General features: G+C 42.6%; 1 protein-coding gene across 9 annotated transcripts in view; it reads right to left on the minus strand.

Moving 5' to 3' along the window:
- Window positions 1-18,354, minus strand: part of ANO5 (anoctamin 5) — a 282,489-nt gene that overhangs the window by 40,712 nt on the left and 223,423 nt on the right. For all 9 annotated transcript variants that reach the window (XM_086959504.1, XM_086959502.1, XM_086959500.1 and 6 more), the window contains 2 exons: window positions 6,280-6,485; window positions 5,147-5,328 (listed from right to left, as the gene is read on the minus strand). In XM_086959504.1, the coding sequence (XP_086815630.1) occupies window positions 5,147-5,328; window positions 6,280-6,485 (388 nt within the window). The remainder of the gene's footprint in view (window positions 1-5,146; window positions 5,329-6,279; window positions 6,486-18,354) is intronic.

Here is an 18,354-nt window from a genome sequence, read left to right on the forward strand (position 1 = left end):
TCAAAAAACCTGGGTATTGTCATTGACAACAATCGCTCTATGGAAGAGCATGTTAAGACTATCGGGCAAGTGCTTTGGAATGTTGCGAATGCTGAAAAGGATTTTTCCTTGGGTCCCTCTTGCCACCAGAAGGGCCTTGTTGCAGGCACTCCTAGTCAGTAGACTGGATTATGGAAACGCCCTACTGATAGGTATGATGGAAGACTTGTCTGCAAAGTTACAAGTCATCCAAAATACGGCAGCACGGTAAGCATTGAATAAGCCTGCTCGAACTTCAGATCTTCCCCTACTGAGAGTGTTACATTGGCTCCCAATAAAGAAAAGAGCAGTTTTTAAACTTTTATGCTTAGTATTTAAAAGCACTCCATGGACTTGGACCCATATATCTCACAAAAAAACTAGAATGGTATGTCAGAGACCGTCAGCTCAGATCCAGTGGGCAAAAGCTCCTTTGAATGCGAAGAATTAAAAAGGTAAAAATGGGAGGCTGCGCATTCTCTAACTAAGCTCCTAAGTACTGGAATTCGCAGCCGGAAGATCTGCGGGCATGCACTACTTTGATTCTTTTTAAAAAGCACTTTAAGACCTGGCTATTTTAGATGAGGATTCCTACATAGTGGTCTGTTTGTCTCCTGGGCGCCTAAAGATTCCCTTGGGGATGATTTTTGCGCCATATAAATATAAATAATAATAATCTCCCTGACTTGTTTTTTTAGCTTCCTGCTTTACTGGATACTGCCTCTGAGCAGTAGGTTGATTTTTCAACTGGATTTTATGGTGAGGAGAGTCCTCATCCCATCCCACATGATTTTTATATAATGCTGGAGCCTGAGCCACAGCCTATTTCCTGGCATAGGTATATTTTTTATGAATAGGAATAGGATTAGAGAAGGCTGGCATAATTATTTCTTGCAATGTGGGCACTCCCTGACATATTCAGGTAGCCAGTATTTTAACAGCCATAAGGATGTCATAACCCTTAGATAGTTTTTCCCAAAAGAGTGCTTTTATTTTTCTAGTTATGTCCCCCTCTATCCGGAGTGTTACTTCATATGACTTATGGGGTACACTAACCTTGTGACAGCAGTTTCAACCTGAATGTATTCATTCAGATCCACTGTCTCAAGATAATCTTTCAAGTTCCTGCGAGCTATAGTGACCTCTGCTGCGCTGTCCAGCATTGTCTGGGCCCACTCCCCGTTCTTGAGATGTGTCCACATGATCCTCGGCATGTCTGATTTTAATACGTGCTACGTTCTTTTTGGAGAATTGAGATTTCTTATTTTTTGGAACGTGTTGATCGTCTTTTGACTTCACGCGTTCTTCTTTGTGTTCGGATTGTCCTCTTCTTTCGGATTTCTGCAAGGAAGTCTGAAAGGTACGAGAGGATCGTGTATCAGTATCTTGATATCTATCAGGTTTTCTTAAATTATCCCTACTTCTGAGGTTATACCTCTTTTCAGAGTGCTCCTTTTGAGGGGATCTACCTCTGGATAGAGAGCGCTTCTCTTTAGGAAGTGACTGTCTAATATTTTCCCATTTCTTTTTAGGAGAAGTTAGATTATTTTTTATAAAAACCTTTTCAGGATTTTCTGTTAATTAAGGCTTTACAGGTTTCCCTCCCAAACGATCTCTTCCTAGTTCTTCATAGGATTTTTCAATAATTGTGGCAAGTTCATATGGTGGCACAGTTACATCAAGTTCTTTTAGTTTTTGGCGGATTGCCACTGATGCTGCTTCACCTTTAATGTTAGCTAATAAGATAGCCGAGACATGTTTGAAGTCTTTCAGTAATTTCATACCAGGATTCAAAGCTGGTTCTGGACCATATTCATTTTGAATCTGTCTCAGAACGTCTGGTATTACCGCCATAGACGGGACACCATGTGTTTTTGTGTATATTGAAGCAAAGACGTACCCCAAGTGTCACAGTCCTCCACGTGTGGTGCAATCCCCATTGGTAAACAGATTGTTGGAATCCTGTGTTTTTCATGAGGTGTACGAACGGGAAATACTGCCTCTGAGTAACTTTCTGGGCTAACCAGAATGGAATTTGTTTCCTTTTTGCGGGCAATTTACCAATGACTGATTGTATAGTCTGTGGTGTGATTTTGTTTGTGTTCCCCTGATGTGGGGTGTGCTGTGGAATTCTAATAGCGGGTTGGACCGTTAAGGTCCGCATGACATATTGTACCAATTATCTATGTATTTTAATTAATTGTTTTAGCTGAGCTAACAGTTCTACATCTGACATTCTTTCAATGTAAGGATGTGGTGTATAGCTGGCTAGTACCAGACATGTTTCTCCTGGTCTACCTAGTGGAACGAGCCTGGTAATGTGATTTTGATGTTGAAGGGCGCCTTGAAACCAGAGCGGATGCTATTGGTAAGTTAGTGGAATTTCAACGTCCTAGAAAGGAACGTATTCCGCTGGATGTTCCTCCATCTTGTAGAAGTGGTACACATGTGTTGTTGGATTTTCTTGTGGAAAGGCAATCCATGAATAGAATACCTCTGTCTGCCGATATTCATGTCCCTCTATGATGAATATAACTGTACCACCTCTCGGTGATAGGCCATTTTCTATAAGCTTTATAGCTATGGGTTTTCTTTCGTTTTCCGGGACGATTATAGAATCCCCATCGTCTTAATTAAACCCTGTGGTGTCTAAACCTGGTTGATGAGTTCCAGATCCACCCGCTTCGGTGTTGTCATTATTCGACATTGTTTAATGAAAGCTTTCAGAGCAAGTTTCAAGGAAATAAAGATAAGGTGCATAATATTTTGGAACACTGTATCCTTCTGCGTTGAACAAAAATAAAATCTAATACATAGGATTTTTCGTCCTACTCAGTTTAAGGCGGATATTTTATCCTTTAACCTACTCCAGACAACTATTGGAGTTTTTACGGGAAAAAGGGGTCTCTGTGAAAAGTACGACTGAGTAACTCTAGTATCTAGCGTTAAATTAGTGTCTTACCAAATGTTGTGCGCCATGTAGTGTAGTTCCTATAATCCCAATAGGCTCTGCGCATTGGATTAATATATCCTATAGTTTAGACGTAGGACTGAGGTCGACTAGGTCTCCATCGAATATATTAGACCTAATTGTGAGTGCCAGCTAGCTCAGAGGTCACTAGACACTTTCTCGAATTCATAAGAAGGGATTAGTTTCTGACAACTGCATAAACATGACAACTTTGTTTCCTCAAGATAAAACTGATCTTCAGAGTCGTGGAAACAATAGAGATATATATTTTACTCAGTCAATCGTGCATGCTTCGTTTCACCAGAGTTGCAGAGATATAGATAGACAGGCGTTTTCAATAAAGGATTTATTGAAGTCTTCTTTCTCAGAAGCATAAGAAATGAACTGCTACAATCGTAAAACTGGTTGTAAAATATAACGCAAACAGTATAAAAAGTAGAATAAAATAATACTGTAAGAGCATTGTATGGTACCTAAACCATAGAAAAATACATACATAAATAACAGAGGCTAAAAGAACTCAACTGGTGCTTCTGAAATACGACTACCCCGGTGTACCTACCCTCAGCTTAGTATGAGGGAAGAAGTAAGTGAGGTGTAGCATAAATGTAGTATTCTTTTGCCAAGAAGCCATTCAAGATTTCTCTTCGGGTCTAATCAGCACAGTACTTTAGAATGGAGAAGATCAGTCTCGGGACTCTATTTCCCAACAACCTGCAAGGTTAGCTTGGAAACACTGGAGCTGGATTTCTTGGCAGGAAAAAAGACAGCGTCTCTCTCAGTGAGTCTGCTGGAGAGTTGGCTTCCTTTGGCACTTGCTGTAGCAGGATGCGTCGGGCAAGTAGATGGTCGAACTGCTCCAAACCACCGAGTGTTTGCTAAGGCAAGTGTGGGCATATTTATACCTTGAAGTTGCTGAGTTTGACGTAAAGGTGGACATAATAACGTCATCAAAGTGTCTCAGTTCTTTGAAAACTCCATGAGTTTTTGGACAAGTTAGTTCTCGAGCAAGGGAAAGTCCCTAGCTGCTGAAGCAGAGTTTTCCAAGAAATCGTTGTAGATTTTCGGAACTAGTGGAAGTTGCCCTGCCATATTTGGACTGCATGAGCTATGCCTAAATATGGTAATGATTTCTATGCCTATATAAGGATATGTTGATTTATACCTATATAAGGGCATGAATCGGGAAAATTACAATAGGGTCCTAAAATGATAAATAAGATTTCCCGCAGGGTGCACAGTGCATGGAGACCATCACAATTGATTACCCGCGCATTACAAACCCAGTATGATTGATTGAATCATACTAAAAGATCTCTGGTAAATCACGTCCTTGAGGGGTCTGCTGGGCATTACACCAATGGCCCAACGAGGAGCTGTCAGATTACGATGCATGCCACCCACTTGTGTGGGTTGGGCTCTTGCCCCTGAATATTTACATTCAGCTGACCACCCTTATCTTGGGAAAGACACTAAAGGTGTTGCCCCCCATGATATAAACTTAGGAACTGCATACTCTTTGTATATTGATTAAACTTAAATAAAATGACTATCTTCTACGCCATATTAATATTGCTACTTAGGTAGCTAATATTTGGTTTCTTTGTTTTAGATACCGTTTTGGTACAACAAAGGATCAGAGTATGTACTGTATGCATTCACTTAGGAGCTTATCTTCTGAAAAGACAATATAACAAGCACTCATGTTAAAATCTGTGTGGTGATTGGGAATGGTAGCTTTCTTCCACATGTTTTAGAGACACGTAGTTTAGAGTGGAACTTTTCCAGTTTTTAGAGATAGCACTTCAAGGTACATCATTCGGTGATTAACGGCTGTCCGTTTGGAATCAAGACAGAGCTGGTATACCACATTGTTATTAAATGTGTATACACCGAATTAGATTTCAAATAATATAATTTTTGGCCTATTGAAGCTTTTGCAATTAAGCCTTGGATGTAATAAGTTACTATCCAATTTGAAAAACAAGCTTCTCTGGATTAGTCTGGATTCAAACACCATCTGCCACAAAGGATACAAACTTGAGGCAAAGCCAATTTCACCTGCTAGGATTTCAGATCTGACAATTTCTTGTTTAGTCATGCACGGTAAAAACAAATATTTTTTATAACAGAGACATTATGATCAATATAACCTACCTGCAGATAGTGTGATTCATAGGATTCTCAAGTGGTCGGTTAATGGGAAGGAAATCGGAGACATTGAAGACAGAGAGACTGCTGTTGATATAGCCAGCCATTGGCGAGTCTTCATTCGGAGAATATGCGTAATAATAGACTAAACGAGGAATCATATCAGACGTGAAGGCCACAATAAATGCCTGGAACAAAGACAATTAAGACCTAATAGTCATTCCTCAATTCCAAAGACTTGCACATATTTTGTTGGTGAAGTGGGAGCAGAATTGTTGAAACAAAATTGTAACTTAGCGGTTTACTTCCTCAACTATTTTGCTAGTAACATTAAAAATCACAGTTCATGCTACAAAAACAAGTTACAGGTTGCCGATAAAGGTGGGTAAAATAGCCATGCCAAAAGTCTTTCTTAAATACTAAGAGTGGGAAGAAAAGACTTCAACTAGTAATGAGCTACTTTACCATTTTTTGTACTGCACAAATTATTATAGTAGTTTATTTCCTGGTCAAAGGGAATTTTCATTTGAGATTGATTTTTATGTTGCCTCCTATTAATAAGCAGATGTTACAAACCTCTATTTATAGAGAGGTACCACATTGAAGAGTACACCCAGGAATTAAATATTTTTGTTTAAATAATGATACCCAAAGTAAAAAGAAATTAAATCAAAGAGCATACTACTCGAATTCTACATACTTAAGAATACATCTGGCCACTTGGATTACATAATTTCTACCCTTACTGATTTTTATCATTAAATCTTCTAAATTACTTGGTTCACTCTAACATCAGAATAACAGTAACCTATGAACAGGCATCCAATTAACATTACAAGCTAAGTTATTGTTAAACCTTCTTTACAAATCATGTTGCCTTTGCCTCTCTCTATGTCAAAGTTTGGCGAGCCAGTGCATCCCATGCACTCATTCACATGTTGAATAGACCCAGAGAAAATTTAAAAAACTTGATTTCATTGGGTATAGGGCAAAAAGTTCGACAGGCTGAACACAAACATATGTCCACTGAAATAGGGCTGCATTTTGATAAACCTACACATTACGAGTTAAAGCTTTGACAACATATACACCCAAAGAAATTATTAACAAAACAGTAAAGAAACGGAAAATATACATACATTTGTTACCACGGACAGAATGGCCATTCCATTCAGTATTTCTTGCCAGACTCCTATGCTGTGAGCTTTGGCAGCAACAGGTCTTCTGAACTGTGTAGTGAGCTTCCAGGAATCTACTCTGATCTCCAATATATTGTTCATCAAAGCAAGGAGGGGAGCCAGAGGGAATGAGGCCACAAACAGGGTGATAAACCCAAACTGGATAACTGTAAAAAAAAAAAAAAATTATAACAAAAATCTAGGTTTATAAAGGATTCCTATCATTTATAGTGTGCTACAGTGTGCAAAACAATACAATTTAAAATAGTATACCCAATACAGTACTTACAATTCCTATGCAACTTCTACTTGCTGTATATTTAAACTCGATAAAAAGGAATTCTCACCAGAGTCCAAAGCATCTTAAAGTATCTCTTATTTCTTACTTGTTTAACATTCCTTAAAAATCCAGGCCTTTTTTTTAGAACTCTGAATCAGTGCTTAATTTATAAAGCAGTAAGTGCCAGGGCTTTGATCAGGAGGCCACTGCAGCTTGCACCATACATTGCCCCTGCCATGCTGCCAATGATAGTAATAACACAATTGCAAACATTACACTCCACCGTAAGCTTTAAGAAAATAAAAAAAGGCACAAGAATGGCTTGGGCGGCAGGTAATAATCGTTTGTAATGTTTATTGAACTAAGAATTAACTGTTGTTGTGGTCATCTCTAAATGAGCCAGACAGCGCCACCTTGTGACAGAGTGTTGGCAATCAAGTCCCAGTGACGAGAACCATCTCATAAGCATACTTGTTATGTTTATAATAATCGAACACTCAATATATATAAGTATGCTATGCCTGCAGTGTATAATTTCAGATTTTCAGCCCCCTCCCCTTTAAGATCTCTCATTTACAGAGTGTGAAAGCAGTGTACCATATGTAGAAGATACATTTTATAAGAATAAATGACAAAGGCCAATAAACCCGTCATCTTTGCCATTATCTGTTCTCTGTATAGTTAATCATCGGATATTTACCAATCACCAACTGGTAAAACATTTTAATTTAGCTTATAGTTCGATTTGAAATTATCAAGCAACAGACTTCGAAGTACTACGTTGAGTAGTCTTTCTTTCTGTATAGTTTTGTTCCTTTCACTCCAAAGGTAGGAAACATCCCTGAATCAGAGAAAAACAGAAGGCAGCAACTGGAAGAGGACAATTACTGACCAGCCACAATAATGTCCAGTAGAGGCCTGTGTACACGGAGGGGCTAGACCTGGAAGTCACGGTCTGTTAGATAGCGATTCAGGGTTTAGGAAAACTCACTTTCTGCAAATTGGGACAGAAAGAAACTGTACAAGTCGGTAAGTATTTAAAATCTCCAGAAAACCAGGGAGCTACAGCTAGGACATTAACCTAGATTTAGCATTAACTTTTAGAGGAGGATTTCTTGCTTTCAATATGTGTTTGTGAGAACTCTTTCTTGCTTCTAGGCAATGTTGCAAGTAGTCTCTATGTTTGGATGTCGGATATAGCAGAAGAACTGCTGTTAGGAAACTAGCTCCACCCCTTCTGGATTAACCTGGATTAACGGCAGACATCTTTGGTGAGGGCAAGGATCCAAAGCAAGGATTGGCTGCTCTAGTCGTCAGAAGGACGCTAGAACAGTGTTTAAAACAGGCAAATTAGGCGGCCAACTACTTGGGAATAGCCTCTTGGACAGATCAGAGGTGTTTCCGCTAAATGTATATTACTTGTACACTTATTGAGAGCGAAATACTGAATTTTTTAAAATCCCCGTTTTGTCCGTTTTTTTGCTGTATTATTTAGGCACTGTACCCTGCTTTTAAAAATCATTGTGACTGCATACCTGCACCCGTTTTTCGCCACATTACTGTGTTTAGAGCTGAGCTTTTCTATCAGGGAAGGGCACCACACTGCCTGAACGGCAGACATCTTTGGTGAGGGCAAGGATCCAAAGCAAGGATTGGCTGCTCTAGTCATCAGAAGGACGCTAGAACAGTATTTAAGACAGGCAAATTAGGCGGCCAACTACTTGGGAATAGCCTCTTGGACAGATCAGAGGTGTTTCCGCTAAATGTATATTACTTGTACACTTATTGAGAGCGAAATACTGAATTTTTAAAAATCCCCGTTTTGTCCGTTTTTTGGCTGTATTATTTAGGCACTGTACCCTACTTTTAAAAATCATTGTGACTGCATACCTGCACCCGTTTTTCGCCACATTACTGTGTTTAGAGCTGAGCTTTTCTATCAGGGAAGGGCACCACACTGCCTGAACGGCAGACATCTTTGGTGAGGGCAAGGATCCAAAGCAAGGATTGGCTGCTCTAGTCGTCAGAAGGACGCTAGAACAGTATTTAAGACAGCCATGCGGGCACGCGCGGCAGGCTCGCCGGAGCGTCGCCGGAGTCGCGCCAGAGTCCAGCCCGTCTGCGCCCGTCCGCGTACGGACGGGCTCGGGGGCAGGGACCTCTGGACTAATGCGCTCCTACACCTCGGAAGACCTACGTAATCTGGATAAGGGTGAGGCTTGCCTTGATAACAACACCTTGAAGATACTAAGAACACATGCTATCTACAAACCATTGAACATTATACATCAAGATGCATTCTCCACCCGGAGAATAGCATGTCTAAACACCAGATCACTCCACTGCCACCACGTCGAGGTCTATAACCTGTTGCAAGACAACGACACTGATATACTGACCTTAACAGAGACCTGGATTGGTGAGAGCTCAATGCCAGACATCCTGGCCGCCCTCCCCAGCGGCTATGATGCTTTGTGGCAGAACCGCCCAGGAAACACACGGGGAGGAGGGGTAGCTGTGATTTTCAAAAAGATGCTGTCAGTAGAAATCCTACTATCAGAGACAGTCGACCTGGCTGATCTGCTTGGGGTGAAAGTCACAGTAAACAGCTCATGCTGGGTGGTGTTAGCGGTCTATCGCCCTCCCAACGCAACCCCAACCTTCCAGGACTTATTCGCCCCCATCATATCTGACCTTTGTACTCGCTACTCGAAAATCTTAGTCACAGGAGACTTCAACTTGCACTGGGATAAACCTCACTGGGACGCTCCTATGCGCCATTTGGACACTTTGATGTCAGCGCTAAACTTTAAACAGATCGTGAATGTCCCCACGCACACCAAAGGTCATACCCTTGACCGGGTATGGACTACAGACCCCTCACTAACGCTGAAAGAAGTTGCCCCATGTATCTGGTCTGATCACTACCTAATTTCCTGTGAGCTACGTATTGAGGGCCAAATAATCAAACCAACATTGGAGGCTAGGAAAACCCGCAAATGGGCAGAGGTCGATTTGAGGACCCTGACCGAGGTATTCCTGCCCAGAGATTGCCCCCCGAACTTAGATCATAGTCTAGATCAGCAAGACGCGGATTTAACGCGTTCCCTGACACTAGCTATTGATCAGATAGCGCCAATAAAAATGAAGGCGCTAAAAGGCCCGGGTAAGGATGCCCCTTGGTTCACGCCAGCACTGAGGGACCATATAAAGAAACTCAGAGCCCTAGAAAGAAGCTGGAGGAAAACTAAACTTGGCTCAGCCAGGAACCTCTACCGTGCCTCCTTGAACGCATACAAAAAACACATCATCCTTGCCAAAGCCGAGTACTACGAAGCCCGTCTAAGTAAGGCAGTCAACGTGCAGAAAGAGACTTTTAAGATCCTGTCGGAGTTGACCAAAAAAACCTGACAGCGTTCAGTCTCCCATAAACTGCAATTGCTTTCAGGATTATTTCTTGGAGAAAGTAAGAACCATCATCCAGGACATAAAAAATGGGCCGCTTAATGGAATGGCTACACCTATAATCCCCCAAAATCAAACTGACTGTGCTATCACACTGTTTCCAGAGATTGGCATCTTGAGCCTGCAGCAGTTGATGGCCAGAATCAAATCTGGATCTCCAGCGGACCCTTGTCCACCTAAAGTTTTTCAGGCAGCCCGTCCACTATTGGAGGAGCAAGTCATCAATCTCCTAAATAGATCCCTGGAATTAGGACAACTACCAGCAGCACTTAAGGAAGCGCGGGTAAGACCGCTGTTGAAAAAACCTGGCGCAGACCCCGCAATACTAAAAAACTATAGGCCGATCTCTCAGCTACCATTCCTCTCTAAAGTACTGGAGCAACATGTATTAAAATCTTTGTCCATGTACTTGGAGTCCCACTCCCTGCTTCACAAACGACAAGCAGGGTTCCGAGCACACCACAGCACCGAGTTGGTGATGCTCTCGGTGCTAGATGAATTGAGAGGCTTGGCTGACGGTAAAAAACCGAGCGCCCTGATTTTATTAAACCTTTCAGCGGCGTTCGATACCGTCAGTCATGCGCTGCTACTGGAAAGGCTGAGTGACTTTGGCATCAAAGGCCGGGCTTTCGAGTGGTTGCAGTCCTTTCTGTCAGGAAGGACACAAAGAATACAACTCGGAGAAGAAATCTCCGCAGTGGGAGAAATAGAATGTGGGGTACCTCAGGGCTTGGCCCTATCCCCACTGCTGTTTAACCTATATCTGCAGCCTCTGATTGCCTCCCTATGGGCTGCACAGTATATAACTACGCAGACGACACGCAGCTGCTGCTGAGTGTTGACAATACAAACACCGCCCAACTCCACACTCAGAATATCTTGAGACACACGGTCCAGTGGATGACAGGAAACCTCCTAAAAATCAATCCAGACAAGACTGAGGTCTTGGTTATTTCATCTACCACCTCACCATGGTGTGACCTCTACTGGCCCGCAGAGTTAGGTCCAGCCCCAAAACCCAGTTTGAACGTGAAGAGCCTGGGGATCTAACTGGATTGTGACCTCTCTATGGTCAGCCAAATCTCTTCAGTGGTGGGCAGCTGTACTAATATCATCCGACAGCTACGGAAATTAGTGCCTATCATTTCCCAATCTATGCTACGTTCCATCGTCGCAGCTACTGTGATTTCACGCATAGATTATGGAAATGCCCTCTACCTTGGCCTACCAAAAACCTTGATAAATAGGCTACAGGTGGTGATGAATGATGCCGCTCATCTTATCTTCAGACAGCCAAGACACACTAAAGCATCCCCCCTGCTACAAAGCCTCCACTGGCTCCCTATTAAGGAGCGAGTGGAATTTAAAAATCTGTGCATCGCCCATAAAGCCATCTATGGCATGGCACCTGCTTACATCAAAGATCGCCTGGCAATGTATAGCCCAAAGAGAGCTCTTAGGTCCTCAGACTCTCAGCTATTAGTCTGCCCTCGGTACGAACTTGCCACCAAGGGCGGTAGAGCCTTTTCGGTGCTGGTTCCGCATTTATGGAACACACTACCTGAGCCACTACGAAAGGAAGGAAACCTCCTACGTTTCAGAAAGGGGCTGAAAACGCTGTTGTTCAGGAGAGCCCTGTGAGCCACGTAGGCTAGTGGATGCCCTCTGTACTGTCAAAGTTGTTGTTTACCATCGATTCCCGAGCGCTTAGAGGCCTGTAGGTGATTGAGCGCGCTACAAATCAAAAATAACAATAACAATAACAACCTCTTGAATGGTAAGCAGTGACCACGCCAATTAGACGAAACAGGTTCTTTCGCATTTGCCCAACTGCAGAAAAGAGGAGGAATCAAGCATTGGCATAGCCAATAGGTTTGCTTTTGGGACCTTATAAGTATTTAGATATGCAGCACAATATCCTTGGTGCAACAACATCAACTGTTGCATGGCTAAACACTTATAAGGTCCCAAATGCGAGACCTATTGGCTATGCCAATGCTCGTTTACCATACTCTCAGGATGAAAAAAAAAAATCTTTAACTCTGCAGCAGTGCCTTTGATGTAACTTCAAAGAGCCTCGCTTAAGTTCTTTCACTGTCCCATTTCAGAACTGAAGCATTTTCAATATTATATACAACGAAGCCATAGTTGTTGCTTATTTATCCAATGCAAATAACCAATGGCAAAGCCAATAGTGCAGGCTAGTTGGTGATGTAAAGTTACGTGGTGTATTATATACGTGGATGCAATAACAGAAGCAGCAAAATTTTAGTCGGGCAGCACACTATGCAAAGCACATGTCATTAGCTTGGGCGTTTTTAAGCCACGCCCTTAATTACATCGACCAAACCCCTTTGAGAGACCCCCTCCCCCCCAGTTTTTTCATCCCACTCGGCACAGGTGAACCTCAGTGGTGTTGTCATCCGCATGGCATTTGGATCAAATTATGCGGCAGTAACACGTTAGTGGTTTATGTACTTTTGGAGCTGGTGGAGGTAGTAAAAACCTTGTTTGTTAAAATCTGTAAATGATTATGATGATGGATTATGTGACATGTGCTGCAAATCCATAATTATGTGTAAAACGTTCTGGCCAAGGAATAGCGTAATTCCATTGGCCTTGCTTTTGGGTATCTGAGTAATTTCAGGGTTTATGAGATCACAATTGAGAGCTCTGGAGCGGAGGCTGAAGGCAGTGTGAGTTTCTCTCAATGCCTTTCAGTGAGTCACAAGCAGGCTCACTGGATTTATGCGATTCTGTGGCCACTGCATTTTTTGCATAATTATGTATTTGCTGCTTTTGCCGCACAAACCATCTGCGACTGCATAATCTGCAGAGGTTATCAAAAAAGAATTTGTTTCAAGCTCAAACGAATCAAAAGTTACAAAAAATGTGGCGAAGTAGTGCAATGGAGGCCCCTTCGCAAAGGTTAACTGGTCATCTTTCAGTTGCCTATTTCTGTATCTGGTTGTTACATTGGTACTAATAAGGTGAAATCTTTACCCAGATAGTAGTAGCGTGTAAAAATGACAAAATAATGAAGTAATACTATCCAAAAATGTGCCACATCATGTTGCATAATTTGACCTTTATTGCAGCATAATGTGGTGCTTCCTTGCAGCATAGGCCCACTGGCCCTGGTCGTAAGTTGTTGAAACACATGGTTACCCAATCCTCAGTCGCTCTACAGATGTCTGGTCACGCATGGGCCAGTTGTAATCCGTGCCCTTTAGAGTACCCCGTAAGAGCATATGGATCTGCAGAAAACGTAAGGGGAAAGGAGGCTATACAATGCAGCATTTTAGCTATTTTTTCAAAAATCTCTTCTGGGGAGGGACTCCTTTAGACCTCTTTTTAGACATGACCTGCTTGCTCGCTATAGTTCGACTTTACTTACATACAAGCACTGAGTAGGGTTACGTGTTTAAAGGAGGGGAGTGGCCTGTGCCAGTGGGTGAGTGGGCAGTGCCATTCCCTGAACTTGTTATTTTTTCCATTTTATTTTATTTTGCTTTTACGTATTAAGCGCTGTACTAACAATGTCCATAGAAGCAGAAATCTGGCTATTTTGTGGCAGGTCACACAAATTAATTTTATTGTCATGACGCTCCCAGATGCAAATATCGGCCCGCAGCTGTTGCCCAGAGATGCTGAAACCTGAGTGACGTTCTTTTTAGAAGATACCGCTTCTAACGCTGAACATGGCCGTAGGGATGTAAATGCGGTGTTGCACCAAGATTGTGAAACTTGACCGTAACGTCTGCCCCCACATTCAGAAATATGACTCTATAAAGTTTCGCAGAAATGCTGACATGGAACTCTTCGATTGCAAGGGGTTACAGGAGTTGAAGCGCTCTAACACCCATGGTTGCAGCGGATTCGCACATGGTGCCAGGGCTCGTCAACTAAGCCCTGATTTCCAGCATGCTATACATTAGTCTCCAAACATTTCCTGACAGACTTAGGGGCGTTCTATTTGGCATGCCTTCACGCTATACTGAACTCCATACAATTACGTGAATATATTTTTACCAAATAAAATACATCCCCAAAAAAAACCTTTACAAGGCTATTGTGCAGCATTAAAATATCAAAATCAGAAATCCTTGACCCCCCAAAAACTCTAATTTATAATACTTTTTTTTTTACAATTTCCTATTTGTCTATAAGAAAACATTCCCTGCGTGTGTACCTAGTTCTTTACAGAGATAACAAAAAATAAAGATTTGGATTCTCTGGAGCCAGCTCAGTTGCCATGGCTCTGCGGGCGCAGTGCGATGGCTAACATCGTGGAAATAGGAGTGTCATAAAATGTTTAATATAAAAAGACAGCTAGGTGCGAGCTCCATGGTCTTTAGAAAACTGCAGGCTGGATGAAAGGAAGCGCCTTGTAGTTGGCATGCTGACATCCGAGCCAAGCACAACTGACCCATGTTATGCACGGCCTGCTGCGTGCTTCTGAAGACGTGCTTGTCCGCGAGAAACAACCAGGCGCTTGTTTCAATCTGCAGTCATGTTTTTTCATCTCTCTGCACAGAAGCGCTCTCTCCGAATAGCTCTTTCAAAAACTCCTAAAAATAACTGTGCTGCAGCAGCATTTTTCTGCTCCGAAATGTGCTCTTCTGGAGCACAATCTAGAATACACTGGACTCATATTTCCAAATTGCACTGGTGCAATTTCACGCTGAAACTCAAGCCGACAAAAAAGTTTAGTATGAACTGATCCCTTATGCATGTATGAGGCAAAAAATTGATGAAGTCATGCCGTTTCAATGTATGTAATATGGAACAAGCGCACGCCTTGGCATGCGCGCTGCGTAAGCGAGACCTAAAAAAGGGGGGGGGGGGGCGTGGAGCTCTATTAGGATAAGGAATATGCTACTTACCAGTATGCATCTGTTCTTGGCATAGAGGGCTGCAGAGTGGTACATTATGAATAGATCGCCATCTGGTGTTGGGCTCAGATGATTGCACTTGTTTTTCTCTTGGAGAGTCTTTTGTAGACTGGTGACTCCTCCTTTGGGTGCTAGTGCGCATGGGCATCGGTTCCATCCTTAGATTGTTTTGCCATAGTAGGGTTAGATGGAGTAGTATGATAGAATACAGATAGAAATGCCCATGTAAGTGTATCTAAATAAGATAGTGTTGGAACAGACATAGGTTTCCGGGGAGGCTGGGAGGGCATGTACCACTCTGCAGCCCTCTATGCCAAGAACAGATGCATACTGGTAAGTACATGTATTTATATAGCGCAAATCACCGACCCGGTATCTAAGCGCTTGCTTAGGGAACCCGTCCTGGTATTCCCCTGTGAGATAACCCCGGCAGGGTATCCGCAAGGTGAAAGCCAGGCATCCCGCCGCGAGGGCCGTTGTGGAGATTAAGCAAGCTATTGCCCAGAGTCGCAGAGTGTGAACCCATGAATCGAGTAGGCACCGGAGCGAGAATTGTCGAGTCCCTGGACATTTTAGGACTCAAGACCCCGCCGAGCCGGGAATTGAACCCTGGTCCCGGGCTGACCTCTGCTTCCAGGTCTGCCTCTTCTAACCAGTGACCCACACTTCTCCTAAGTAGCATATTTCGTTCGAGGCATATGGGCTGCAGATGGTACATTATGAATAGACTATACAGCAGTTATCTCCCTAGCGGTGGTCACCAGTGTCTGTTGCAACAGTCTGAAATAAAGTCTTTAATACAGCTTGTCCCACTCTAGCCTGTTGTGTTGCCTGCACATCTACACAGTAGTGTTTTGTGAAGGTATGCAGTGTAACCCAGGTAGCTGCTTTGCATATGTCATCTAGGGGAATGTTTCCTAAGAATGCCATAGATGCTCCTAGTTTACGTGTAGAGTGAGCTCTAGGAGGAACAGTTAATGTCCTCTTTGTTTTTAAGTAGCATATTTGTATACATTTTACAATCCACCTGGCAATGCCTGCTTTAGAGATGGGATTGCCCTTATGTGTAGGAGAAAATGCTACAAATAGTTGTTTTGTTTTTCTGAAAGTTTGTGTTCTTTCTATGTAGTACAATATTGCCCTTCTGACATCTAATGTATGTAGGGCCCTTTCTGCTACCGTCTGTGGTTTTGGAAAGAAGACCGGTAGTTCCACTGGCTGATTGATGTGGAATGCTGAAATTACTTTAGGCAAGAATTTTGGGTTTGTTCTAAGAACCACTTTATTTTGGTGTAACTGCATAAATGGTTCTTGTATTGTAAACGCTTGCAATTCACTTACTCTGAGTGAAGTGATAGCTATAAGAAAGGCCACCTTCCATGTGAGGAATTCTATTTCATACCTATGCATAGGTTCAAAAGGTGGTCCCATTAGTCTGGTAAGTACTATGTTGAGATTCCAGACTGGGGAAGGCGGTAGTCTTGGTGGAATGACTCTTTTGAGGCCTTCCATGAAAGCTTTTATTGCTGGTACTTTAAACAGGGAAAGATGTTGTCTGTTTTGTAGGTACGCCGCTATAGCTGCAAGATGAACTCTAATAGAGGTGTACGCTAGTTTACATTGCTGCAAGTGTAGTAAATAGCAAATAATCTGTTTAGTGGATGCGTCCAGAGGGTTGATGTTATTACTGTTACAGTATACAAAAAAAACTTTTCCATTTTGCTGCATAGCATGCTCTGGTGGTAGGACGTCTTGCTTGCTTAATGATTTCCATACAGTTTGGAGGTAAATCTAAGTATACAAATTCTATGACCTCAGGAGCCAGATCGCTAGGTTCAATTGTTTGGGATCTGGGTGCATTATTTCTCCATGTTTCTGTGTAATGTGCATGGGTAATAATCTCAGCTTTTGATGTGGCACCTGTGAGAGTTACAGTAGCGTGGTGAACCACGGCTGTCTTGCCCACGTGGGTGCTACTAGTATCATTGTCATTGAATGTTGTTGCAGCTTCCGAACCACTAATGGAATTAGCAGGAGAGGGGGAAAAGCGTTGTTGGACCAATTTATCCATAGCGCATTGCCCTGGGACCGGTGGTGTGGGCACCTGGATGCGAAGTTTTGGCATTTTGCGTTCTGATGAGTGGCAAAGAGATCTATCTCTGGTTGTCCCCATCTTTGGAAGAATGGCTGCAGTATTTGGTTGAGCAGTTCCCATTCGTGTACTTGTTCTGACTCTCTGCTTAGGATGTCTGCTATCTGATTTTGAACTCCCGGTAGGTGTTCGGCTAACAGATAGATCTTTTGAGGAATGGCCCATCTCCAAATGTCCTGTGCTAGTCTGGATAGTTGGAGAGAGTGTGTCCCCCCCTGTTTTTGAATATAATACATTGCAGTCATGTTGTCTGTTCTGATCAGGACTGCCTTGTTAAGTATTTGCATCTGGAAAGCTTTTAATGCTAGAAATATTGCTAGTAGTTCCAAATAATTGATGTGCAGTCTTTTTTGCTGTACACTCCATTTTCCCTGCACTGTATATTTGTCCATATGTGCTCCCCATCCGGTGAGCGATGCGTCCGCTGTCAGTATCACTTGTGGAATTGGTTCTAGGGACGACCGCCCCTTGGAAATGTTTGTTGTGTTCCACCACTTCAGAGAGCGATGTGTGCGGTCGTCTACTAACACCAGATCAGTAATCTGACCTTGAGCCTGTTTTCACTGTGTTGCTAGACACTCTTGCAGTGGACGCATTTGTAGTCTTGCATGTGGTATAAGCAGTATGCAGGAGGACATCATCCCTAACAGCTGCATGAACACTCGAGCTGTTAGTGAGTGTTGTGGTTGAAATTTTTGGATCAGCGTGATCATGGTTTGGATCCTGATTGGATTGGGGTATGCTTTGGCTCTTTCTGTGTCTATAGTAGCCCCTAGGTATTGTTGAAACATGTTTGGTTGTAGCTGGGATTTTTTGTAGTTCACCGTAAACCCTAGCTGGTGCAGCAATTGAATGGTCTTCTGTGTGTTGTGAAGACATTTTTCCTGTGACTTGGCCTTTATTAGCCAATCGTCCAAGTAAGGGAAGACATGTATTTGTCGTCTTCTTAGGTGTGCTGCGACTACTGCTAGGCATTTTGTGAACACCTTTGGTGCCGTTGTGAGCCCAAACGGAAGGACTTTGAACTGATAATGTTGTCCTTCTACTACAAACCTGAGGTACTTTCTGTGGGCTTTGTGAATTGGGATGTGAAAGTAAGCGTCTTTTAGATCCAGTGTAGAAAGAAAGTCCCCTTTCTTCAGTAAAGGACGTACTTGTTGGAGCGTGACCATGTGGAAATGTTCCGAGTTTATGTATGCATTGAGAGGTCTGAGGTCTAAGATTGGTCTTAGAGACCCGTCTTT

Source organism: Lissotriton vulgaris, chromosome 2_2 (assembly GCF_964263255.1).
Source record: "Lissotriton vulgaris chromosome 2_2, aLisVul1.2, whole genome shotgun sequence".
Classification (NCBI taxonomy): domain Eukaryota; kingdom Metazoa; phylum Chordata; class Amphibia; order Caudata; family Salamandridae; genus Lissotriton; species Lissotriton vulgaris.